Source organism: Zonotrichia albicollis, chromosome 24 (genome assembly GCF_047830755.1).
Source record: "Zonotrichia albicollis isolate bZonAlb1 chromosome 24, bZonAlb1.hap1, whole genome shotgun sequence".
NCBI lineage: Eukaryota > Metazoa > Chordata > Aves > Passeriformes > Passerellidae > Zonotrichia > Zonotrichia albicollis.
Window position 1 is genome coordinate 1,060,928 of NC_133842.1, and position 27,090 is coordinate 1,088,017.

The 27,090-nt window shown below is 49.4% G+C and overlaps 1 protein-coding gene across 1 annotated transcript in view; it reads left to right on the top strand.

Annotated features, from left to right (window-relative positions):
- Positions 1–2,118: 2,118 nt before the first annotated feature.
- Positions 2,119–27,090, top strand: part of ATP2A1 (ATPase sarcoplasmic/endoplasmic reticulum Ca2+ transporting 1) — a 55,141-nt gene continuing 30,169 nt past the window's right edge. Inside the window, exons 1-10 of the mRNA XM_074558193.1 lie at positions 2,119–2,261; positions 5,125–5,263; positions 7,767–7,847; positions 9,388–9,473; positions 11,737–12,034; positions 19,061–19,227; positions 21,808–21,896; positions 24,082–24,184; positions 25,691–25,822; positions 26,929–27,054. Coding sequence (XP_074414294.1) covers positions 5,176–5,263; positions 7,767–7,847; positions 9,388–9,473; positions 11,737–12,034; positions 19,061–19,227; positions 21,808–21,896; positions 24,082–24,184; positions 25,691–25,822; positions 26,929–27,054 — 1,170 coding nt within the window. The 5' untranslated portion in view covers positions 2,119–2,261; positions 5,125–5,175. The remainder of the gene's footprint in view (positions 2,262–5,124; positions 5,264–7,766; positions 7,848–9,387; positions 9,474–11,736; positions 12,035–19,060; positions 19,228–21,807; positions 21,897–24,081; positions 24,185–25,690; positions 25,823–26,928; positions 27,055–27,090) is intronic.

A 27,090-nucleotide genomic window follows, 5' to 3' on the forward strand; every position in this document is an offset into this window, starting at 1 on the left:
TATTTTTTTTCATTTTTTTTTAGGGATTTTTTTGAGATTATTTTGGGTTTATTTTTATATTTTGGGGTTTTTTTTTGTGGGATTTGGATGAAATTTTTTGGGGTGTTTTTGGGGGATTTTTTAGAGATTTTTGTTGATTTTTTTGGTTATTTTTTAAATTTTTTTTTCAATTTTTGGGAGATTTTTTGGGAGATTTTTTGAGGGATTTTTGGGGAATTTTTTTGAGATTTTTTTGGGATCTTTTGGGCATTTTTGGGGGGATTTTTTGGGGGATTTTCGGGGATTTTTAAATTAATTTTTTAAATTTTAGGGGGATTTTTTTTGCGATTTTCTTCCAATTTTGGGGGAATTTTTTTGTGATTTTCTTCCAATTTTGGGGGATTTTTTTGGTGATTTTATTCCAATTTTGGGGGGATTTTTTTTTGTGATTTTCTTCCAGATTTTTGCAATTTTGGGGAGATTTTTTTTACAATTTTGGGGGGATTTTTTTGTGATTTTCTTCCCATTTTGGGGGGATTTTTTTGTGATTTTCCTCCAATTTTTTCCAGTTTTGGGGGGATTTTTTTTCCGATTTTCTTCTAATTTTAGGGGGAATTTTTTTGCTATTTTCTTCCAGTTTTTTCCAATTTTGGGGGGATTTTTTTTGTGATTTTCTTCCAATTTTTTCCAATTTTGGGGAGATTTTTTTTTGTGATTTTGGGGGGATTTTTGTGTGATTTTCTTCCAATTCTTTGCAATTTTGGGGAGATTTTTTTGTAATTTTGGGGGGATTTTTTTTTGCAATTTTCTTCCAAATTTTCGCAATTTTGGGGGGATTTTTTTGGTGATTTTCTTCCAATTTTTTTTGCAATTTGGGGGAATTTTTTTGCGATTTTCTTCCCATTTTGGGGGGATTTTTTTTTGTGATTTTCTTCCAATTTTGGGGGAATTTTTTTTGTGATTTTCCTCCAAATTTTTGCAATTTTGGGGGGATTTTTTTTGCGATTTTCCTCCAATTTTTTCCAGTTTTGGGGAGATTTTTTTTGTAATTTTGGGGGGATTTTTTTGTGATTTTCTTCCAATTTTTTTTTGCAATTTTGGGGGGTTTTGTAATTTTGGGGGGATTTTTTTGTGATTTTCTTCCAATTTTGGGGGGATTTTTTTGCAATTTTTGGGGGGATTTTTTCTGTGATTTTCTTCCAATTTTTTGCAATTTTGGGGGGATTTTTTTTTTTGAGGGGGGGGGATTTTTTTTGTGATTTTCCTCCAATTTTTTCCAATTTTGGGGGGATTTTTAATGTGATTTTCTTCCAATTTTGGGGGGATTTTTTTGTAATTTTGGGGGGATTTTTTTGTAATTTTGGGGGGATTTTTTTGTGATTTTCTTCCAATTTTGGGGGGATATTTTTGTAATTTTGGGGGGATTTTTTTGTGATTTTCTTCCAATTTTGGGGGGATTTTTTTGTAATTTTGGGGGGATTTTTTTGTAATTTTGGGGGGAATTTTTTGCGATTTTCCTCCAATTTTTTCCAGTTTTGGGGGGATTTTTTTGTGATTTTTCTTCCAATTTTGGGGGGGATTTTTTTTTTGTAATTTTGGGGGGATTTTTTTTGTGATTTTCTTCCCATTTTGGGGGGATTTTTTTGCGATTTTCCTCCAAATTTTTGCAATTTTGGGAGGATTTTTTTTGCGATTTTCTTCCGATTTTTTGCAATTTTGGGGGGATTTTTTTTGTAATTTTGGGGGGATTTTTTTGTGATTTTCTTCCAATTTTGGGGGGATTTTCTTCCAATTTTTTCCAATTTTGGGGGGATTTTTTTGCGATTTCCTTCCCATTTTGGGGGGATTTTTTTGTGATTTTCTTCCAATTTTGGGGGGATTTTTTTTGCGATTTTCTTCCAATTTTTTCCAATTTTGGGGGGATTTTTTTGTGATTTTTCTTCCAGTTTTGGGGGGGTTTTTTTTTGTAATTTTGGGGGGATTTTTTTTGCGATTTTCTTCCAATTTTGGGGAGATTTTTTTTGTAATTTTGGGGGGATTTTTTGGTGATTTTGGGGGGATTTTCTTCCAATTTTTTGCAATTTTGGGGGGATTTTTGGGGGGATTTTTGTGGGGATTTTTGGGGGGATTTTTCCCGAATTTGGGGTCACCCCAATGTCCCCCCCGATGTCCCCCAGGTGCTGGCCTGGTTCGAGGAGGGCGAGGAAACCATCACGGCCTTCGTCGAGCCCTTCGTCATCCTCCTCATCCTCATCGCCAACGCCGTCGTCGGGGTCTGGCAGGTGGGGACGTTTGGGGACATTTGGGGGGATTTTGGGGGGATTTGGGGACATTTGGGGGGATTTGGGGACATGGGGGATTTGGGGACTTTTGGGATTTGGGGACATTTGAGGGGATTTTGGGACATTTTAGGGTTGGGGGATTTGGGGACATTTTGGGGGAATTTGGGGACTTTTGGGATTTGGGGGATTTGGGGACTTTTGAGATTGGGGGATTTGGGGACATTTTGGGGACATTTTAGGGTTGGGGGATTTGAGGACATTTTAGGTGATTTTGGGGGCATTTTGGGGGATTTGGGGACTTTTGGGATTTGGGGACTTTTGGGATTTAGGGGATTTGGGGACATTTTAGGGTTGGGGGACTTTAGGGGATTTGGGGACTTTTGGGATTGGGGGATTTGGGGACATTTTGGGGACATTTTAGGGGATTTTGGGTGGATTTGAGGGAGGTTTGGTGTCCCTTGAGGTCCCCCCAATGTCCCCCCCAATGTCCCCCCAATGTCCCCCCAATGTCCCCAATGTCCCCCAATGTCCCCCCAATGTCCCCCAATGTCCCCCCAATGTCCCCCCAATGTCCCCAATGTCCCCCCAATGTCCCCCCAATGTCCCCCATTGTCCCCAATGTCCCCCAATGTCCCCCAATGTCCCCCAATGTCCCCCATTGTCCCCCCAATGTCCCCCAATGTCCCTCAATGTCCCCAATGTCCCCCCAATGTCCCCCCAATGTCCCCCCATTGTCCCCCAATGTCCCCCCAATATCCCCCAATGTCCCCCCAATGTCCCCCATTGTCCCCAATGTCCCCAATGTCCCCCAATGTCCCCCCATTGTCCCCAATGTCCCCAATGTCCCCCAATGTCCCCCATTGTCCCCAATGTCCCCCCAATGTCCCTCAATGTCCCCAATGTCCCCCCAATGTCCCCCCAATGTCCCCCCAATGTCCCCCCAATGTCCCCAATGTCCCCCAAATGTCCCCAATGTCCCCAAATGTCCCCAAATGTCCCCAAATGTCCCCAATGTCCCCATTCAGGAGCGCAATGCCGAGAACGCCATTGAGGCGCTCAAGGAGCGTCCCCAATGTCCAATCGCCATTGACCCAAACCTGTCCCCAAAAATCCCCAAAAATCCCCAAAAAATCCCCAAAAATCCCCAAAAATCCCCAAAAATCCCCAAAAATCCCCAAAAATCCCCAAATGTCCCCAATGTCCCCAATGTCCCCAAATGTCCCCAATGTCCCCATTCAGGAGCGCAATGCCGAGAACGCCATCGAGGCGCTCAAGGAGTGTCCCCAATGTCCAATCGCCATTGACCCAAACCTGTCCCCAAAAATCCCCAAAAATCCCCAAAAATCCCCAAAAATCCCCAAATGTCCCCAAATGTCCCCAGATGTCCCCAATGTCCCCAATGTCCCCAAATGTCCCCCAATGTCCCTCAATGTCCCCAATGTCCCCCAATGTCCCCCAATGTCCCCAATGTCCCCAATGTCCCCAATGTCCCTCAATGTCCCCAATGTCCCCAATGTCCCCCAATGTCCCCCAATGTCCCCAATGTCCCCAAATGTCCCCCAATGTCCCCAATGTCCCCATTCAGGAGCGCAATGCCGAGAACGCCATCGAGGCGCTCAAGGAGTGTCCCCAATGTCCAATCGCCATTGACCAAAACCTGTCCCCAAAAATCCCCAAAAATCCCCAAAAATCCCCAAAAATCCCCAAATGTCCCCCAATGTCCCCCAATGTCCCCAATGTCCCTCAATGTCCCCAAATGTCCCCAATGTCCCCAATGTCCCCAATGTCCCCAAATGTCCCCCAATGTCCCCAATGTCCCCCAATGTCCCCAAATGTCCCCAATGTCCCCAATGTCCCCTTTCAGGAGCGCAATGCCGAGAACGCCATCGAGGCGCTCAAGGAGTGTCCCCAATGTCCAATCCCCATTGACCCAAACCTGTCCCCAAAAATCCCCAAAAATCCCCAAAAATCCCCAAAAATCCCCAAAAATCCCCAAAAATCCCCAAATGTCCCCCCAATGTCCCCAATGTCCCCAATGTCCCCAAATGTCCCCAATGTCCCCAAATGTCCCCAATGTCCCATTCAGGAGCGCAATGCCGAGAACGCCATCGAGGCGCTCAAGGAGTGTCCCCAATGTCCAATCCCCATTGACCCAAACCTGTCCCCAAAAATCCCCAAAAATCCCCAAAAATCCCCAAAAATCCCCAAATGTCCCCAAATGTCCCCAAATGTCCCCCAATGTCCCCAAATGTCCCCCCAATGTCCCCAATGTCCCCTCAGGAGCGCAATGCCGAGAACGCCATCGAGGCGCTCAAGGAGTGTCCCCAATGTCCAATCGCCATTGACCCAAACCTGTCCCCAAAAATCCCCAAAAATCCCCAAAAATCCCCAAAAATCCCCAAAAATCCCCAGATGTCCCCAAATGTCCCCCCAATGTCCCCAAATGTCCCCAATGTCCCCTCAGGAGCGCAATGCCGAGAACGCCATCGAGGCGCTCAAGGAGTGTCCCCAATGTCCAATCCCCATTGACCCAAACCTGTCCCCAAAAATCCCCAAAAATCCCCAAAAATCTCCAAAAATCCCCAAATGTCCCCCAATGTCCCCAAATGTCCCCAAATGTCCCCAATGTCCCCAAATGTCCCCCAATGTCCCCAATGTCCCCTCTCAGGAGCGCAATGCCGAGAACGCCATCGAGGCGCTCAAGGAGTGTCCCCAATGTCCAATCGCCATTGACCCAAACCTGTCCCCAAAAATCCCCAAAAATCCCCAAAAATCCCCAAAAATCCCCAAAAATCCCCAAAAATCCCCAAAAGTCCCCAAATGTCCCCAAATGTCCCCAAATGTCCCCAATGTCCCCATTCAGGAGCGCAATGCCGAGAACGCCATCGAGGCGCTCAAGGAGTACGAGCCCGAGATGGGCAAAGTTTACCGGAGTGACCGCAAGGCCGTGCAGAGGATCAAGGCCCGGGACCTGGTGCCAGGGGACATCGCCGAGGTGGCAGGTGACAATGGGGACACTGGGGACACTGGGGACAATGGGGACATTGGGGACAATGGGGACAATGGGGACATTGGGGACATTGGGGACATTGGGGACAATGGGGACACTCAGTGACCGCAAGGCCGTGCAGAGGATCAAGGCCAGGGACCTGGTGCCAGGGGACATCGCCGAGGTGGCAGGTGACAATGGGGACACTGGGGACACTGGGGACAATGGGGACAATGGGGACACTGGGGACATTTGGGGACAATGGGGACATTGGGGACATTGGGGACAATGGGGACACTCAGTGACCGCAAGGCCGTGCAGAGGATCAAGGCCCGGGACCTGGTGCCAGGGGACATCGCCGAGGTGGCAGGTGACAATGGGGACACTGGGGACACTGGGGACAATGGGGACATTGGGGACAATGGGGACAATGGGGACATTGGGGACAATGGGGATGTTGGGGACATTGGGGACATTGGGGGCAATGGGGACAATGGGGACATTGGGGACATTGGGGACAATGGGGACATTGGGGACATTGGGGGACATTGGGGGGACATTGGGGACAATGGGGACATTGGGGGACATTGGGGGGACATTGGGGACAATGGGGACACTGGGGACATTGGGGACATTGGGGACAATGGGGACATTGGGGACATTGTGGACATTGTGGACATTGGGGACAATGGGGACAATGGGGACAATGGGGACATTGGGGACATTGGGGACGTTGGGGACATTGGGGACAATGGGGACACTCAGTGACCGCAAGGCCGTGCAGAGGATCAAGGCCAGGGACCTGGTGCCAGGGGACATCGCCGAGGTGGCAGGTGACAATGGGGACACTGGGGACAATGGGGACATTGGTGACATTGGGGACACTGGGGGTGACAGGGGCATTGTGGACATTGGGGACACTGGGGACACTGGGGACATTGGGGACAATGGGGACATTGGGGACATTGGGGACAATGGGGACAATGGGGACACTGGGGACATTGGGGACACTGGGGACATTGGGGACAATGGGGATGTTGGGGACATTGGGGACACTGTGGTCACTCAGGGACATTGGGGACATCAGGGGGGTCAGGGACACTCAGGGGTAATTGGGGACATTGGGGACACTGGGGACATTGAGGGTGACAGGGACATTGGGGACATTGGGGACATTGGGGACACTGAGGGTGACAGGGACATTGGGGACAATGGGGACACTGTGGTCACTCAGGGGTCATTGTGGACATTGGGGACATTGGGGACAATGGGGACACTGGGGACACTGGGGACACTCAGTGACCGCAAGGCCGTGCAGAGGATCAAGGCCAGGGACCTGGTGCCAGGGGACATCGCCGAGGTGGCAGGTGACGTTGGGGACACTGGGGACACTGGGGACATTGGGGACATTGTGGACATTGGGGGCAATGGGGACACTGGGGACATTGGGGGTGACAGGGACATTGGGGGGACATTGGGGACATTGGGGACATTGGGGACATTGGGGACATTGGGGGCAATGGGGACACTGGGGACATTGGGGGTGACAGGGACATTGGGGGGACATTGGGGACATTGGGGGACATTGGGGACATTGGGGACATTGGGGACATTGGGGGACACTGGGAGGACATTGGGGACATTGGGGGGACAAGGAGCCCTCAGCTCCCAGTTTATCCCAGTTTGTTCCAATCCCCTCCCAGTCCCTCCCAGTTTGTCCCAGTTGGTCCCAGTTTGTCCCACTTTGTCCTACTTTGTCCCAGTTTGCTCCAATCTCCTCCCAGTCCCTCCCAGTCCCTCCCAGTCCATCCCAGTTTGTCCCAGTTTGTCCCAGTTTATCCCAGTCCATCCCAGTCCATCCCAGTTTATCCCAGTTTGCCCCAGTTTGTCCCAGTTTATCCCAGTCCCTCCCAGTTTGTCCCACTTGGTCCCAGTCCCTCCCAGTTTGTCCCAGTCCATCCCAGTTTATCCCAGTTTGTCCCAGTTTGTCCCAGTTTGTCCCAGTCCCTCCCAGTCCCTCCCAGTTTGTCCCAGTTTGCCCCAGTCCCTCCCAGTCCCTCCCAGTTTATCCCAGTCCCTCCCAGTTTATCCCAGTTTGCCCCAGTTTGTCCCAGTTTGCCCCAGTTTATCCCAGTCCCTCCCAGTTTGTCCCAGTCCCTCCCAGTTTGTCCCAGTCCCTCCCAGTTTGCCCCAGTTTGTCCCAGTTTGTCCCAGTTTGCCCCAGTTTATCCCAGTCCCTCCCAGTTCATCCCAGTTTATCCCAGTCCATCCCAGTTTGTCCCAGTCCATCCCAGTCCCTCCCAGTCCCTCCCAGTCCATCCCAGTCCCTCCCAGTTGGTCCCAGTCCATCCCAGTCCATCCCAGTTTGTCCCAGTTTATCCCAGTCCCTCCCAGTCCATCCCAGTTTGCCCCAGTCCCTCCCAGTTTGTCCCAGTCTGTCCCAGTCCATCCCAGTCCCTCCCAGTCTGTCCCAGTTTGTCCCAGTTTGTCCCAGCATGGCCCCGCTCTGTTCCCAGTTGGGGACAAGGTCCCGGCCGACATCCGGATCATCTCCATCAAATCCACCACGCTGCGCGTCGACCAGTCCATCCTTACTGGTTTGTACTGGTTTGTACTGGTTTGGGGCCGGGGGGGGGACTGGGGCAAACTGGGATAAACTGGGAGGGACTGGGAGGGACTGGGATAAACTGGGATGGACTGGGATAAACTGGGAGGGACTGGGAGGGACTGGGATAAACTGGGATGGACTGGGAGGGACTGGGAGGGGATTAAAGGGTTAAAAACGGGGGGAAATGGAGGGATTTTTATACTGGTTTGTACTGGTTTGTACTGGTTTGGGCCGGGGGGGGTGCTGGGGCAAACTGGGATGGACTGGGATGGACTGGGATGAACTGGGATGGACTGGGATGGACTGGGAGGGACTGGGAGGGGGTTAAAGGGTTAAAAACGGGGGGAAATCGAGGGATTTTTATACTGGTTTGTACTGGTTTCTATTATTTTATACTGGTCCGTACTGGTTTATACTGGTCCAGACCAGTCCAAACTGGTTTATACTGGTTTCTATCAATTTATACTGGTCTATACTGATTTGTACTGGTCTATAATGATTTCTATTATTTTATACTGGTTTATATTGGTCCTGACTGGTCCAAACTGGTTTATACTGGTCTGTACTGGTTTATACTGGTCCAAACCAGTCCAAACTGGCTTATACTGGTTTCTATCAGTTTATACTGGTTTATACTGGTTTATACTGGTTTCTATCAATTTATACTGGTTTATAATGATTTCTATAATTTTATACTGGTCTGTACTGGTTTATACTGGTCCATACTGGTTTATAATGATTTCTATTATCTTATACTGGTTTGTACTGGTTTATACTGGTCCATACTGGTCCATACTGGTTCATACTGGTCCAGACCAGTCCAAACTGGTTCATACTGGTTTCTATCAATTTATCCTGGTTTATAATGATTTCTATTGTTTTATACTGGTTTGTACTGGTTTATACTGGTTTCTATTATTTTATACTGGTTCGTACTGGTCCGTACTGGTTTATACTGGTCCAGACCAGTTCAAACTGGTTTATACTGGTTTATACTGGTTTATTTAATTGGTTTCTATCAATTTATACTGGTTTATAATGATTTCTATTATTTTTTATACTGGTTTATACTGGTCCTGACTGGTCCAAACTGGTTTATACTGGTTTCTATCGATTTATACTGGTCTATACTGGTTTATAATGGTTTCTATCAATTTATACTGGTTTATAATGATTTCTATAATTTTATACTGGTCCGGACTGGTTTATACTGGTCCCAACTGGTTTATACTGGTTTCTATTATTTTATACTGGTCCGTAGTGGTTTATACTGATCCAGACCAGTCCAAACTGGTTTATACTGGTCCCAACTGGTTTATACTGGTTTCTATTATTTTATACTGGTTTATACTGGTTTCTATCAATTTATCCTGGTTTATAATGATTTCTATTATTTTATACTGGTTTATACTGGTTTCTATCGATTTATACTGGTCTATACTGGTCCATACTGGTTTATACTGGTTTCTATTATTTTATACTGGTTTATACTGGTCCATACTGGTTTATACTGGTCTATACTGGTTTAGGTGAGTCGGTGTCGGTGATCAAGCACACGGAGCCGGTGCCCGACCCGCGCGCCGTCAACCAGGACAAGAAGAACATGCTCTTCTCGGTGAGTGACGTCATCGCTGACGTCATCAGTGACGTCATCGGGGGGTGACGTCACCCGATGTGTTCGGGGCCGATTGGGGGCTTTAAAAAAAAACCCTCAAATTTTGGACTAAAACCGCCCCAAATTTGGGGGTAAAAAAACTCGATTTTTTTGGGGGGGTCCAAACTTCTCATTCTCATTGAACCCCAAATTTTTGGGTCTAAAAACCCCCCCAAAAAAATCCAAATTTTGGGTCTAAAAACCCCCCAAAAAATCCAAATTTTGGGTTTAAAAACCCCCCAAAAAATCCAAATTTTTGGGTCTAAAAACCCCAAAAAAATCCAAATTTTTGGGTCTAAAAGCCCCAATTTTCAGGGTCAAAAATCTCATTTTTTGAGTCCAAAAAAAGCCAAATTTTTGGGTCTAAAAACCCCAATTTTCAGAGTAAAAAATCTCATTTTTACCTCTAAAAAACCCCAAATTTTAGGATCAAAAATCTCATTTTTACCTCTAAAAAAACCCCAAATTTTGGGGTCAAAAATCTCATTTTTTGAGTCCAAAAAAATCCAAATTTTGGTCTAAAAATCCCAAAAAAATCCAAATTTTTGGGTCTAAAAACCCCCCAAAAAATCCAAATTTCGGTCTAAAATCCCCCAAATTTTTGGGGTGAAATCTCTCATTTTTCATCCCCCCACCAGGGCACCAACATCGGTGCGGGCAGGGCCGGGGCATCGTGGTGGCCACGGGGGTGAACACCGAGATCGGCAACGATCCCTTCGGTTTTGGGGCCAAAAACCCCAAATTTTGGGTCAAAACCCCTCATTTTTGACTCTAAAATACCCCCGAACTTTGGCCTTAAAAACCCCCAAATTTTGGTCTAAAAAACCCCAATTTTGGGATCAAAAAAATCTCCTTCTTGGCTCTAAAAGACTTCAAATTTTGGGGTCAAATCCCCAAATTTTTGGCTCTAAGAAACCCCAAATTTTGTTCTATGAAACCCCAAATTTTGGGGAAAAATCTCTCAATTCTACCTTTAAAAAAACCCAAATTCTTTTGATCGAAAACCTTATTTTTAGGTCCATAAAACCCCAAATTTTGGGGTGAAAAACCCCAAATTTTGCGTCTAAAAGCCCTAATTTTTGGTCTAACCCCCCCAAATATGGGGTCAAAAAAATCTTATTTTCGGCTCTAAAAAGTCAAATTTTGGTGTAAAAAAAAAATCTTATTTTTACCTCTAAAAAAGTCCAAAATTGGTCTAAAACCCACCAGATTTTGGTCTAAAAAAGTTCATTTTTTGGGATCAAAAATCTCATTTTTGGGTCTAAAAACCCCAAAAAAATCTCATTTTTGGGTCAAAAAACCTCAATTTTTTGGGTCTAAAAACCCCCCAAAAATCCAAATTTTTGGTTCTAAAAACCTCAAAAAATCTCATTTTTAGGTCAAAACCCCAAATTTCTCCCTTTCCCAGGGCACCAACATCGGGGCGGGCAGGGCCGGGGCATCGTGGTGGCCACGGGGGTCAACACCGAGATCGGCAACGATCCCTTCGGTTTTGGGGCCAAAATCCCTCATTTTTGACTCTAAAACCCCCAAATTTTAGTCTATGAAACCCCAAATTTTGGGTCTAAAACCCCCAATTTTGGGTCCTGAAAAATCCAAATTTTGGGTCTAAACCCCCCAATTTTGGTCTAAAATACCCCAAATTTTGGTCTAAAAACCCCTCATTTTTGGCTCCAAAACCCCCCCAAAAATATCCCAAATTTTGGGTCTAAAAACCCCAAAAAAATCCAAATTTTTTGGTCTAAAAACCCCCCAAAAAATCCAAATGTTTGTGTCTAAAATCCCCCAAATTTTGGGTCTAAAAACCCCCCAAAAAAATCCCAATTTTGGATCTAAAAATACCCAAAAAATTGAAATTTTGGGTCTAAAAACCCCCAAAAAAATCCAAATTTTGGATCTAAAATCCCCCAAAATTTTTGGTCTAAAAGCCCCAATTTGGGTCTAAGAACCCCAGTTTTTGGGGTCAAAAAACCTCATTTTTGAGTCCAGGAAAATCGAAATTTTGGGTCTAAAAACCCCAATTTTCAGGGTAAAAAATCTCATTTTGACCTCTAAAAAACCCCAAATTTTGGGGTCAAAAACCTCATTTTTGAGCCAAATTTTGGTCTAAAACCCCCCAAATTTTTGGCTCCAAAACCCCCAAAAAAACCCCAAATTTTGTGTCTAAAAACTCCCAAAAAAATCCAAATTTTTGTGTTTAAACCCCAATTTCTCCCTTTCCCAGGGCACCAACATCGGGGCGGGCAAGGCCGTGGGCATCGTGGTGGCCACGGGCGTCAACACCGAGATCGGGAAGATCCGCGACGAGATGGCGGCCACCGAGCAGGACAAGACGCCGCTGCAGCAGAAGCTGGACGAGTTCGGGGAGCAGCTGTCCAAGGTCATCTCCTTGATCTGCGTCGCCGTCTGGGCCATCAACATCGGCCACTTCAACGACCCCGTGCACGGCGGCTCCTGGATCCGCGGCGCCATCTACTACTTCAAGATCGCCGTGGCCCTGGCCGTGGCCGCCATCCCTGAAGGTCTCGTGGTCATTTATGGGGTCTGGGAGGTCACTCGTGGTCATTTATGGGGTTTTGGAGGAGGTTGGAGGTCATTTATGGGGTTCTGGAGAAGGTTCAAGATCATTTATGGGGTTCTGGAGAAGGTTCTTGGTGGTTTGTGAGGTTCTGGAGAAGGTTCAAGATCATTTATGAGGTTCTGGAGAACATTCATGGTCATTTATGGGGTCTTGGAGGTCACTCGAGGTCATTTATGGGGTTCTGGAGAAGGTTCGTGGTGATTTATGGACCATTCATGGTCGTTTATGGGGTCTGGGAGGTCACTCGTGGTCATTTATGGGGTCTTGGACGTCGTTCATGGTCGTTTATGGGGTTCTGGAGAAGGTTTGAGGTCACCTATGGGGTCTGGGAGGGTGCTCGTGGTCATTTATGGGGTTCTGGAGAAGGTTCATGGTGGTTTATGAGGTTCTGGAGAAGGTTCGTGGTGATTTATGGACCATTTGTGGTCGTTTATGGGGTCTTGCAGAACATTCATGGTCGTTTATGGGGTTTTGGAGAAGGTCTGAGGTCATTTATGGGGTCTTGGAGAACATTCATGGTGATTTATGGACCATTCGTGGTCGTTTATGGGGTTCTGGAGAAGGTCCATGGTGGTTTGTGAGGTTCTGGAGAAGGTTCATGGTCATTTATGGGGTCTGGGAGGGCGCTTGTGGTCATTTATGGGGTCTTGGAGAAGGTTCGTGGTCGTTTATGGGGTTCTGGAGAAGGTTCATGGTGGTTTGTGAGGTTCTGGAGAACATTCATGGTCGTTTATGGGGTTCTGGAGAAGGTTCATGGTGATTTATGGACCATTTGTGGTCATTTATGGGGTCTGGGAGGTCATTTATGGTGGTTTGTGGGGTTTTGGAGAAGGTCTGTGGTTGTTTGTGGAGTTCTGGAGAAGGTTCGTGGTGGTTTGTGGGGTTTTGGAGAAGGTTCGTGGTGGTTTATGGGGTCTTGGAGAAGGTTTGAGGTCACTTATGGGGTCTGGGAGGTCACTCGAGGTAATTTATGGCGTTCTGGAGAAGGTTTGAGGTCATTTATGGGGTCTTGGAGGTCATTCATGGTGGTTTGTGGGGTTTTGGAGAAGGTCTGAGGTGGTTTATGGGGTTCTGGAGAAGGTTCGTGGTCGTTTGTGGGGTTTTGGAGAAGGTTTGAGGTCATTTATGGGGTCTGGGAGGTCCCTCGTGGTCATTTATGGGGTTCTGGAGAACATTCATGGTGGTTTATGGGGTCCTGGAGAAGGTTCGTGGTTGTTTGTGGAGTTCTGGAGAAGGTCTGTGGTGATTTATGGACCATTCGTGGTCGTTTATGGGGTTCTGGAGAACATTCATGGTGGTTTATGGGGTTTTGGAGAAGGTTCGTTGTCATTTATGGGGTTCTGGAGAAGGTCCATGGTGGTTTGTGGGGTTTTGGAGAAGGTTCTTGGTGGTTTATGGGGTTCTGGAGAAGGTTCGTGGTGGTTTGTGAGGTTCTGGAGAAGGTTCATGGTCGTTTATGGGGTCTTGGAGAAGGTTTGAGGTCGTTTATGGGGTTCTGGAGAAGGTCCATGGTGGTTTGTGAGGTTTTGGAGAAGGTTTAAGGTCGTTTATGGGGTTTTGGAGAACATTCGTGGTGGTTTATGGACCATTTGTGGTCATTTATGGGGTCTTGGAGGGCGTTCATGGTGGTTTATGGGGTTCTGGAGAAGGTTCGTGGTGGTTTGTGAGGTTTTGGAGAAGGTTTAAGGTCATTTATGAGGTTCTGGAGAAGGTTCGTGGTGATTTATGGACCATTCGTGGTCGTTTATGGGGTCTTGGAGAACATTCATGGTGGTTTATGGGGTTCTGGAGAAGGTTCGTGGTGATTTAGGGACCATTTGTGGTCATTTATGGGGTTCTGGAGAAGGTCCATGGTGGTTGATGGGGTTCTGGAGAAGGTTCGTGGTCGTTCATTCAACGACCCCGTGCACGGCGGCTCCTGGATCCGCGGCGCCATCTACTGCTGCAAGATCGCCGTGGCCCTGGCCGTGGCCGCCATCCCTGAAGGTCTCGTGGTCATTTATGGGGTTCTGGAGAACATTCATGGTGGTTTATGGACCATTTGTGGTCATTTATGGGGTTCTGGAGAACATCCATGGTCATTTATGGGGTCTGGGAGGTCACTCGTGGTGGTTTGTGGGGTTTTGGAGAAGGTTCGTGGTCATTTATGGGGTTCTGGAGAAGGTTCATGGTGGTTTTGTGGGGTTCTGGAGAAGGTTCATGGTGGTTTATGGAGTCTTGGAGAACATTCACGGTGGTTTATGGGGTTCTGGAGAAGGTCTGTGGTGATTTATGGACCATTTGTGGTCGTTTATGGAGTCTTGGAGGTCACTCGTGGTCACTTATGGGGTCTTGGAGAACATCCATGGTGGTTTATGAGGTTCTGGAGAAGGTTCGTGGTGATTTATGGACCATTCGTGGTCACTTATGGGGTCTTGAAGGTCACTCATGGTGATTTATGGACCATTTGTTGTCATTTATGGGGTCTTGGAGAACATTCATTGTGGTTTGTGAGGTTCTGGAGAAGGTTCTTGGTGGTTTATGGGGTTCTGGAGAAGGTTCGTGGTCGTTTATGAGGTTCTGGAGAAGGTTCATGGTGGTTTATGGGGTTCTGGAGAAGGTTTGTGGTCATTTCTGGACCATTTGTGGTCATTTATGGGGTCTGGGAGGTCACTTGTGGTCATTTATGGGGTTCTGGAGAAGGTTCATGGTGATTTAGGGACCATTTGTGGTCATTTATGGGGTTCTGGAGAAGGTTCGTGGTCGTTCATTCAACGACCCCGTGCACGGCGGCTCCTGGATCCGCGGCGCCATCTACTGCTGCAAGATCGCCGTGGCCCTGGCCGTGGCCGCCATCCCTGAAGGTCTGGGGGACGTTCTTGGTGATTTATGGGGTTTTGGAGGAGGTTGGACGTCATTTATGGGGTCTGGGAGGTCACTCGAGGTCATTTATGGGGTTTTGGAGAACATTCATGGTGGTTTATGGGGTCTTGGAGAAGGTTGAAGGTCGTTTATGGGGTTCTGGAGAAGGTTGGAGATGGTTTATGGGGTTCTGGAGAACATTCATGGTGGTTTGTGGGGTTCTGGAGAAGGTTCGTGGTCATTTATGGGGTTCTGGAGGAGGTTCATGGTGATTTATGGACCATTCGTGGTCATTTATGGGGTCTTGGAGGTCACTCATGGTGGTTTATGGGGTTTTGGAGAACATTCATGGTGGTTTGTGAGGTTCTGGAGAAGGTTCATGGTGGTTTATGGGGTCTTGGAGAAGGTTTGAGGTCACTTATGGGGTCTGGGAGGGCGCTCGAGGTCATTTATGGGGTCTTGGAGAAGGTTCATGGTGGTTTGTGGGGTTCTGGAGAAGGTTTGTGGTCATTTCTGGACCATTTGTGGTCATTTATGGGGTTCTGGAGAACATTCATGGTCATTTATGGGGTCTGGGAGGTCACTTGTGGTCATTTATGGGGTTCTGGAGAAGGTTCATGGTGATTTAGGGACCATTTGTGGTCATTTATGGGGTTCTGGAGAAGGTTCGTGGTGGTTCATTCAACGACCCCGTGCACGGCGGCTCCTGGATCCGCGGCGCCATCGACTGCTGCAAGATCGCCGTGGCCCTGGCCGTGGCCGCCATCCCTGAAGGTCTGGAGGACGTTCTTGGTGGTTTTATGGGGTTCTGGAGGGTTCTGGAGAAGGTTTGAGGTCATTTATGGGGTTCTGGAGAACATTCATGGTCATTTATGGGGTCTGGGAGGTCACTCGAGGTCATTTATGGGGTCTTGGAGAAGGTTTGAGGTCACTTATGGGGTCTGGGAGGTCACTTATGGTGGTTTGTGGGGTTCTGGAGAAGGTTTGAGGTCATTTATGGGGTTCTGGAGAAGGTTTGAGGTGGTTTATGGGGTCTTGGAGAAGGTTTGAGGTCATTTATGGGGTTCTGGAGAAGGTTTGAGGTGGTTTATGGGGTCTTGGAGAAGGTTTGAGGTCATTTATGGGGTTCTGGAGAACATTCATGGTCATTTATGGGGTCTGGGAGGTCATTCATGGTGGTTTGTGGAGTTTTGGAGAAGGTTTGAGGTCATTTATGGGGTCTGGGAGGTCACTCGACGTCATTTATGGGGTCTTGGAGAACATTCATGGTGGTTTGTGGGGTTTTGGAGGAGGTTCAATGTCATTTATGGGGTTCTGGAGAACATTCATGGTGATTTATGGACCATTTGTGGTCATTTGTGGGGTCTTGGAGAAGGTTTGAGGTGGTTTCGGGGGTTCTGGAGAACATTCATGGAGCTTTATGGGGTCCTGGAGAAGGTTCATGGTGATTTAGGGACCATTTGTGGTCATTTATGGGGTTCTGGAGAACATCCATGGTCGTTTATGGGGTCTTGGAGAAGGTTCGTGGTCATTCATGGGGTTCTGGAGAACATCCATGGTGATTTATGGACCATTTGTGGTCATTTATGGGGTTCTGGAGAACATTCATGGTGGTTTGTGGGGTTCTGGAGAAGGTTTGAGGTGGTTTCTGGGGTTCTGGAGAAGGTTCGTGGTTGTTTGTGGAGTTCTGGAGAACATTCATGGTGGTTTGTGGGGTTCTTGAGAAGGTTTGAGGTGGTTTATGGGGTCTGGGAGAACATTCATGGTCATTTATGGGGTCTTGGAGGTCACTCGAGGTCATTTATGGAGTTCTGGAGAAGGTTCATGGTGATTTATGGACCATTTGTGGTCATTTATGGGGTCTTGGAGGTCGCTCATGGTGTTTTATGGGGTTCTGGAGAAGGTTTGAGGTGGTTTATGGGGTCTGGGAGAACATTCATGGTCACTTATGGGGTCTGGGAGGTCACTCGTGGTCATTTATGGGGTTTTGGAGGAGGTTGGAGGTCATTTATGAGGTTCTGGAGAAGGTTCGTGGTCATTTATGGGGTTCTGGAGAAGGTCTGAGGTCGTTTATGAGGTTCTGGAGAACATTCATGGTCACTTACGGGGTCTTGGAGGTCATTCATGGTGGTTTGTGGGGTTCTGGAGAAGGTTCGTGGTCATTTATGGGGTTCTGGAGAAGGTCCATGGTGGTTTGTGAGGTTCTGGAGAAGGTTCATGGTCATTTATGGGGTTCTGGAGAAGGTTCGATGTTGTTTATGGGGTTCTGGAGAAGGTTCATGGTGGTTTATGGGGTTCTGGAGAAGGTTCGTGGTGGTTTATGGGGTTCTGGAGAAGGTTCATGGTCGTTTATGGGGTCTGGGAGGTCACTCGAGGTCATTTATGGGGTCTGGGAGAACATTCATGGTGGTTTGTGAGGTTTTGGAGAAGGTTCAAGATCATTTATGAGGTTCTGGAGAAGGTTCATGGTGGTTTGTGAGGTTCTGGAGAAGGTTCGTGGTCATTTATGGGGTTCTGGAGAAGGTTCATGGTCGTTTATGGGGTTCTTGAGAAGGTTTTAGGTGGTTTGTGGGGTTCTGGAGAAGGTTCATGGTGATTTATGGACCATTCGTGGTCATTTATGGGGTCTTGGAGAACATTCATGGTTGTTTATGGGGTCTTGGAGGTCGTTCATGATGGTTTGTGGGGTTCTGGAGAAGGTTGGTGGTCGTTCATTCAACGACCCCGTGCACGGCGGCTCCTGGATCCGCGGCGCCATCTACTGCTGCAAGATCGCCGTGGCCCTGGCCGTGGCCGCCATCCCTGAAGGTCTGGAGAAGGTTCTTGGTGGTTTTGGGGGGTTCTGGAGGGTTCTGGAGGAGGTTGGAGGTCGTTTATGGTGTCTGGGAGGTCACTCATGGTCACTTATGGGGTCTTGGAGAAGGTTCATGGTGGTTTATGGGGTTCTGGAGAAGGTTCGTGGTCGTTTATGGGGTCTTGGAGAAGGTTCGTGGTGGTTTATGGGGTTCTGGAGAACATTCATGGTGGTTTGTGGGGTCCTGGAGAAGGTTCATGGTGATTTATGGACCATTTGTGGTCGTTTATGGGGTTCTGGAGAAGGTTTGAGGTCACTTATGGGGTCTGGGAGGTCACTCGTGGTCATTTATGGGGTCTTGGAGAACATTCATGGTGGTTTAGGGGGTTCTGGAGAAGGTCTGTGGTGACTTATGGACCATTTGTGGTCATTTATGGAGTTCTGGAGACCATCCGTGGTCACTTATGGACCATCCATGGTCATTTATGGAGCTCTGGAGACCATCCATGGTCACTTATGGACCATTTATGGTCATTTATGGAGCTCTAGAGAAGGTTCGTGGTCATTTTTGGACCATTCATGGTCACTTATGGACCATTTGTGGTCATTTTTGAAGTTCTGGAGACCATCCATGGTCACTTATGGACCATTCATGGTCATTTTTGAAGTTCTGGAGACCATTCGTGGTCACTTATGGACCATCCATGGTCACTTATGGACCATTCATGGTCATTTTTGAAGTTCTGGAGACCATCCATGGTCACTTATGGACCATCCATGGTCATTTATGAAGCTCTAGAGACCATCCGTGGTCACTCATGGACCATCCATGGTCATTTTTGAAGTTCTGGAGATCATCCATGGTCACTTATGGACCATCCATGGTCATTTATGGAGCTCTGGAGAACATTCATGGTCATTCATGAACCATCCATGGTCATTTATGGAGCTCTGGAGAACATTTGTGGTCATTCATGGACCATCCATGGTCACTTATGGACCATTTGTGGTCATTTTTGAAGTTCTGGAGACCATTCATGGTCACTTATGGACCATTTATGGTCATTTATGGAGCTCTGGAGACCATTCATGGTCATTTATGGAGTTCTAGAGAAGGTTCGTGGTCACTCATGGACCATCCATGGTCATTTTTGAAGTTCTGAAGACCATCCATGGTCACTCATGGACCATTTGTGGTCATTTATGGAGCTCTGGAGACCATCCATGGTCATTTATGGACCATCCATGGTCATTTCCGAGGTCTCCACCCCCTGAGGACCCCCCTGTCCTGGGTGGCCCTGGTGGCCGTGGTGACCCGAGATGTCCCCTCAGGTCTCCCCGCCGTCATCACCACCTGCCTGGCTTTGGGGACACGCCGGATGGCCAAGAAGAACGCGATTGTCCGCAGCCTGCCCTCGGTGGAGACCCTGGGCTGCACCTCGGTCATCTGCTCCGACAAGACCGGCACGCTGACCACCAACCAGATGTCCGTGTGCAAGGTGGGACCCGGGCGGGAGCTCCAGGGACTCCGTGGAGAACCCAAAAGTTCTTCTGGAGAACCTCAAAAATTCCATGGAGAACCTTAAATTCCATGGAGAACCCAAGAGTTCTTCTGGAGAACCCAAAAGTTCTCCTGGAGACCCCAAAGTTCTCCTGGAGAACCTCAAATTTTCCATGGAGACCCCAAAATTTCTCCAGGAACTTCAAAGTTCTTCTGAAAAACCTCAAATTTTTCATGGAGAACCCAAAAGTTCTTCTGGAGAACCTCAAAAATTCCATGGAGAACCCAAAATTCCTCCAGGAACCTCAAAAGTTCTTCTGGAGAACCTCAAAATTTTCATGGAGAACCCAAAATTTGTCCAGGAACCTCAAAATTTCTCCAGAAGAACCCAAAAATTCCAATCAGAAACCCCAAAATTCCTCTCAAGAACCCCAGGAGAACCCAAAACTTCTCCTGGAGAACCTCAAAACTTCTCCAGGAGAACCCAAAATTCCACCAGGAACCTCAAAGTTCTTCTGGAGAACCTCAAGTTCTCCAGGAGAACCCAAAATTTCCATGGAGAACCCAAAAGTTCTTCTGGAGAACCTCAAAGATTCCATGGAAACTTTAGAAGTTCTCCAGGAACCTCAAAAGTTCTTCTGGAGACCCCAAAGTTCTTCTGGGGAACCTCAAAAATTCCATGGAGACCTCAAAAGTTCTTCTGGAGAACCTCAAAATTTTCATGGAGAACCCAAAATTTCTCCAGGAACCCCAAAATTTCTCCAGAAGAACCCAAAAATTCCAATCAGAAACCCCAAAATTCCTCTCAAGAACCTCAGGAGAACCCAAAATTCCTCCTGGAGAACCCCAAAACTTCTCCAGGAGAACACAAAATTCCACCAAGAACCTCAAGGTTCTTCTGGAGAACCTCAAAATTTTCATGGAGAACCCAAAATTTCTCCTGAGGAACCCAAAATTCCTCCAGGAACCTCAAAATTTTCCATGGGAACCTCTAAAGTTCTCCTGGAGAACCTCAAAAATTCCATGGAGACCTCAAAAGTTCTTCTGGAGAACCTCAAATTTTCATGGAGAACCCAAAATTTCTCCAGGAGCCCCAGAATTCCTCCAGGAGAACCCAAAATTTCCTCCTGGAGACCCCAAATTTCTCCTGGAGAACCTCAGAACTTTCCATGGAGACCCCAAAATTTCTCCAGGAACTTCAAAGTTCTTCTGAAGAACCTCAAATTTTCCATGGAGAACCCAAAAGTTCTCCTGAAAAACCTCAGAACTTTAATGGAGACCCCAAAATTTCTCCAGAAACCTCAAAGTTCTTCTGGAGAACCTCAAAGATTCCATGGAAACCTCAGAAGTTCTCCAGGAACCCCAAAAGTTCTTCTGGAGAACCCAAAAGTTCTTCTGGGGAACCTCAAAAATTCCATGGGAACCTTAAAAATTCTTTGGATTCTCCATGAAACCTCAAAAATTTCATGGAGAACCCAAAAGATTTTCTGAAAAACCTCAAAGTTCTCCAGGAGAACCCAAAATTCCTCCAGGAACCTCAAAGTTCTTCTGAAGAACCTCAAAAATTCCATGAAAACCTCAAAAGTTCTTCTGAAGAACCTCAAAATTTCCATGGAGAACCCAAAATTCCTCCAAGAACCCCAAAGTTCTTCTGAGGAACCTCAAAAATTCCATGGAGAACCCAAAAGTTCTTCTGGAGAACCTCAAATTTTCATGGAGAACCTCAAAATTTCTCCAGGAAATTTAAAAATTCCTCCAGGAGAACCCAAAACTCCTCCTGGAGACCCCAAAGTTCTTCTGGAGAACTTCAGAACTTTCCATGGAGACCCCAAAATTCCTCCAGGAACTTCAAAGTTCTTCTGAAGAACCTCAAATTTTCCATGGAGAACCCAAAAGTTCTTCTGGAGAACCCAAAAGTTCTTCTGGAGAACCTCAAAAATTTCGTGGAAACCTCAAAAGTTCTCCTGGAGAACCTCAAATTTTCCATGGAAACCTCAAAATTTCTTCTGGAGAACCTCAAAGATTCCATGAAAACCTCAGAAGTTCTCCAGGAACCCAAAAGTTCTTCTGGAGAACCCAAAAGTTCTCCTGGAGAACCTCAAATTTTCCATGGAGAACCCAAAATTTCTCCAGGAACCTCAAAATTTCTCCAGAAGAACCCAAAAATTCCAATCAGAAACCCCAAAATTCCTCTCAAGAACCTCAGGAGAACCCAAAACTCCTCCTGGAGAACCTCAAAACTTCTCCAGGAGAACCCAAAACTCCTCCTGGAGACCCCAAAGTTCTTCTGGAGAACCTCAAGGATTCCATGGAGAACCCAAAATTCCATGGAGAACCCAAAAGTTCTTCTGGAGAACCTCAAAGATTCCATGGAAACCTCAGAAGTTCTCCAGGAACCCAAAAGTTCTTCTGGAGAACCTCAAAAATTCCATGGAAACCTCAAAAGTTCTCCTGGAGAACCTCAGATTTTCCATGGAGACCCCAAAATTTCTCCTGGAGACCCCAAAACTCCTCCAGGAGGACCCAAAGCTCCTCGAGGAACCCTTGAGGAACCTGAGGTGTCCCCGTGTGTCCCCAGATGTTCATCATGGACAAGGTGGAGGGCGACATCTGCTCCCTGAGCGAGTTCTCCATCACCGGCTCCACCTACGCGCCCGAGGGAGAAGTGTGAGTCCACCAAGGTCCACCGAGTGTCCTCAGATGTCCCCAGGTGTCACCTGGAGCTCCTCAAAGCCACCCCTGGAGCTCCAGAGCTCCAGAACCTTCTCAGATGTCCTCAGAACCTTCTCAGATGTCCTCAAAACCTCCTAAAATGTCCTCAAATCCCACCTGAAGGTCCTCAAATGTCACCTTGAGGTCCTCAAAGCCACCCCTGGAGCTCCAGAGCTCCAAAACCTTCTCAAAGGTCCTCAGAACCTTCTTGAAGGTTCTCAAAACCTTCTGGAAGGTCTTCAGAACCTCCTCAGATGTCCTCAGAACCTCCTAAAATGTCCTCAAATCCCACCTGAAGGTCCTCAAATGTCCCCTTGAGGTCCTCAAAGCCACCCCTGGAGCTCCAGAGCTCCAGCATCTCCTAAGATGTCCTCAAAACCTCCTTAAATGTCCTCAAAACCTTCTCAGATGTCCTCAAAACCTCCTTAAATGTCCCCAAATCCCACCTGAAGGTCCTCAAATGTCACCTCGAGGTCCTCAAAGCCACCCCAGGAGCTCCAGAGCTCCAGCATCTCCTCAGATGTCCTCAAAACCTTCTCAAAGGTTCTCAAAACCTTCTTGAAGGTTCTCAAAACCTTCTCAGATGTTCTCAAATCCCACCTGAAGGTCCCCAGATGTCACCTTGGGGTCACCAATGTCCCCTGGTGTCCCCATGCCCACCTTGACCCCGATGTTCTCCATGACCTTGATGTCCCTACACGTTCTCCTGTTCCTCAGTGTTCTCCTTGACCTCAATGTCCTCAATGTCCATGGTGTCCATCCATGGTGTCCATCCATGGTGTCCATGATGTCCATGATGTCCATGGTGTCCATGGTGTCCATCCATGGTGTCCATGGTGTCCCTGGTGTCCATGGTGTCCCTGATGTCCACCCCAACCCTGATGTACATGGTGTCCATGGTGTCCATGGTGACCCCGATGTCCATGGTGTCCATGATGTCCATCCATGGTGACCCTGATGTCCACCCCTGATGTCCATGGTGACCCTGATGTCCATCCCTGATGTCCATGGTGTCCATGGTGTCCATGGTGTCCCTGATGTCCATGATGTCCCTGATGTCCATGATGTCCATCCATGATGTCCATGATGTCCATGGTGTCCACCCCACCCTGATGTCCACCCCTGGTGTCCATGATGTCCCTCATGTCCCTGATGTCCATGGTGTCCATGGTGTCCATGATGTCCATGGTGTCCATGGTGTCCATCCCACCCTGATGTCCCCCCTGGTGTCCATGATGTCCATCTCTGGTGTCCCATGGTGTCCATGATGTCCATGGTGTCCATTCATGGTGTCCATGGTGTCCATCCATGATGTCCATGATGTCCCTGGTGTCCATGGTGTCCCTGATGTCCATCCATGGTGTCCATCCATGGTGTCCCCAATGTCCTTGATGTCCATCCCTGATGTCCACCCCCACCCTGATGTCCCCATGGTGTCCATGATGTCCATGGTGTCCATGATGTCCATGATGTCCATCCCTGGTGTCCATGGTGTCCACCCCACCCTGATGTCCACCCCTGGTGTCCCTGATGTCCATCCACAATGTCCATCCATGATGTCCATGGTGTCCATCCATGGTGTCCACCCCTGATGTCCCCCGTGGTGTCCCCAATGTCCATGATGTCCACCCCACCCTGATGTCCCCATGGTGTCCCTGATGTTCATGGTGTCCATGGTGTCCATGGTGTCCATCCGTGATGTCCCCAATGTCCATGGTGTCCCTGATGTCCATCCCTGATGTCCATGGTGTCCATGATGTCCATCCCTGGTGTCCCTGATGTCCACCCCACCCTGATGTCCATCCCTGATGTCTCTGATGTCCATGATGTCCATCCCTGATGTCCACCCCTGATGTCCACCCCTGGTGACCCCGCTGTCCATCCCTGATGTCCATGATGTCCATCCCTGGTGTCCATCCCTGATGTCCATCCCTGGTGTCCATGGTGTCCCTGGTGACCCCGCTGTCCATGGTGTCCATGGTGTCCCTGATGTCCCCAATGTCCATGGTGTCCATGGTGTCCATGATGTCCACCCCACCCTGATGTCCATCCCTGGTGTCCCTGGTGACCCCACTGTCCATCCCTGATGTCCATCCCTGATGTCCACCTGGTGACCCGCTGTCCACCCTGGTGTCCGCAGGCTGAAGCAGGACCGTCCGGTCAAGGCTGGTCAGTTCGATGGCCTGGTGGAGTTGGCCACCATCTGCGCGCTCTGCAACGACTCCTCGCTGGACTACAACGAGGTGACCACAATGGGGAGGAGGTCCTCTGCTGGCCACCATCCCACCATGGTCACCTGGGTCCTCTCATGGCCACCATGGTCACCTGGGTCCTCTCCTGGCCACCTTGGTCATCTGGGTCCTCTGCTGCCCACCCATCCCACCCCACCATGGGCATCTGGAGCATCTCCTGTCCTCCTGGCCACCTTGGTCATCTGGGTCCTCTCCTGGGCACCGTGGCCATCTGGGTCCTCTCATGGCCACCATGGGCATCTGGGTCCTCTCCTGGGCCACCATGGTCATCTGGGGCATCTCCTGTCCTCCTGTCCCACCATGGTCATCTGGGTCCTCTCATGGCCACCGTCCCACCCCACCATGGGCATCTCCTGTCCTCCTGGCCACCATGGTCATCTCCTGGTGTCCCCACTGTCCCCTCAGGCTAAGGGTGTCCATGAGAAGGTGGCTGAGGCCACCAGGACCTCATGGTCCCACCAATGTCCCCATGGTCCCCATTGTCCTCTCCTGTCCCACCCAGGCCAAGGGTGTCCATGAGAAGCTGGGCGAGTCCACCAGGTCCCCATGGACCTCATGGACCTCATGGTCACCTCCTGGTGTCCCCATTGTCCCCAGGCCAAGGGCGTCTATGAGAAGGTGGGCGAGGCCACCAGGATGTCATGGTCCTCATGGTCCCACCATTGTCCCATTGTCCCCATTGTCCCCATTGTCCCCAGGCCAAGGGTGTCCATGAGAAGGTGCCTGAGGCCACCAGGACCTCATGGTCCCACCATTGTCCCCATGGTCCTCTCCTGTCCCCAGGCCAAGGGTGTCCATGAGAAGGTGGCTGAGGCCACCAGGTCCCCATGGACCTCATGGTCACCTCCTGGTGTCCCCACTGTCCCCAGGCCAAGGGTGTCCATGAGAAGGTGGGCGAGGCCACCAGGACCTCATGGTCCGCATGGTCACCTCCTGGTGTCCCCATTGTCCCCATGGTCCCCAGGCCAAGGGTGTCCATGAGAAGGTGCCTGAGGCCACCAGGACCCCATTGTCCCCATTGTCCTCTCCTGTCCCCATTGTCCCCATGGTCCCACCATTGTCCCCATTGTCTCCAGGCCAAGGGTGTCCATGAGAAGGTGCCTGAGGCCACCAGGACCTCATGGACCTCCTGGTCACCTCCTGGTGTCCCCTCAGGCCAAGGGTGTCCATGAGAAGGTGCCTGAGGCCACCAGGACCTCATGGTCCCACCAATGTCCCCATTGTCCTTTCCTGTCCCACCCAGGCCAAGGGTGTCCATGAGAAGGTGGCTGAGGCCACCAGGACCTCATGGTCCCCATTGTCCCCATTGTCCCACCAATGTCCCCATTGTCCTCTCCTGGTGTCCCCACTGTCCCCAGGCCAAGGGTGTCTATGAGAAGGTGGGCGAGGCCACCAGGTCCCCATGGTCCCACCATTGTCCCCATTGTCCTCTCCTGTCCCCATTGTCCCCATGGTCCCACCATTGTCCCCATTGTCCTCTCCTGGTGTCCCACCCAGGCCAAGGGCGTCTATGAGAAGGTGGGCGAGGCCACCGAGACGGCGCTGACGTGCCTGGTGGAGAAGATGAACGTGTTCAACACGGACGTGAGGAACCTGAGCAAGGTGGAGAGGGCCAACGCCTGCAACGCCGTGAGTGACCCGGGGAACCTGCGGGGAACCCCTGGAGAACCCGTCCCACCACCTGTCCCACCTGTGCCACCTGTCCGACCTCCTGGAGAACTCCTGGAGAACCCATCCCACCTCCTGGAGAACCCATCCCACCTCCAGGAGAACCTGTCCCACCTGTCCCACCTCCTGGAGAACCCGTCCCACCTCCAGGAGAACCTGTCCCACCACCTGGAGAACCTGTCCCACCACCTGTCCCACCTCCTGCAGAACCCATCCCATCTGTCCCACCTCCTGGAGAACCTCCTGGAGAACCCATCCCACCTCCTGCAGAACCCATCCCACCTGTCCCACCTGTCCCACCTGTCCCACCTGTCCCACCACCTGGAGAACCTGTCCCACCTCCTGGAGAACCTGTCCCACCTGTCCCACCTCCTGGAGAACTCCTGGAGAACCCATCCCACCTCCAGGAGAACCTGTCCCACCACCTGGAGAACCCATTCCACCTGTCCCACCTGTCCCACCTCCTGGAGAACTCCTGGAGAACCCATCCCACCTCCTGGAGAACCCATCCCACCCGTCCCACCTGTCCCACCTCCTGGAGAACTCCTGGAGAACCCATCCCACCTCCTGGAGAACCCGTCCCACCTGTCCCACCTCCTGGAGAACCCATCCCACCTCCTGGAGAACCTGTCCCACCTGTCCCACCTGTCCCACCGCCTGGAGAAACTCCTGGAGAACCCATCCCACCTCCAGGAGAACCTGTCCCACCTGTCCCACCTGTCCCACCGCCTGGAGAACCTCCTGGAGAACCCATCCCACTACCTGGAGAACCCGTCCCACCTGTCCCACCTGTCCCACCTCCTGGAGAACCTGAGGAACCTTCTCCAAACCTCGGTGCCACCTGAGGAACCTTCTCAAACCTCCATCCCACCACCCCAAACCTTCTCCAACCTTCTCCAAACCTGGGTCCCACCACCCCAGACCTTCTCCAACCTTCTCCAACCTCGGTCCCACCATCCCAGACCTTCCCCAACCTTCTCCAGACCTCAGTCCCACCACCCCAAACCTTCTCACACCTTCTCCCCTCCTGGTCCCACCACCCGAGGTCACCTCGTGTCCGTGTCCAGGTGATCAAGCAGCTGATGAAGAAGGAGTTCACGCTGGAGTTCTCCAGGGACAGGAAGTCCATGTCGGTCTTCTGCTCCCCGGCCAAGGCCTCGCGCGCCGCCGTGGGCAACAAGATGTTCGTCAAGGTGGGTCCCACCAGGCCGGGACCTTCTCCAACCTGG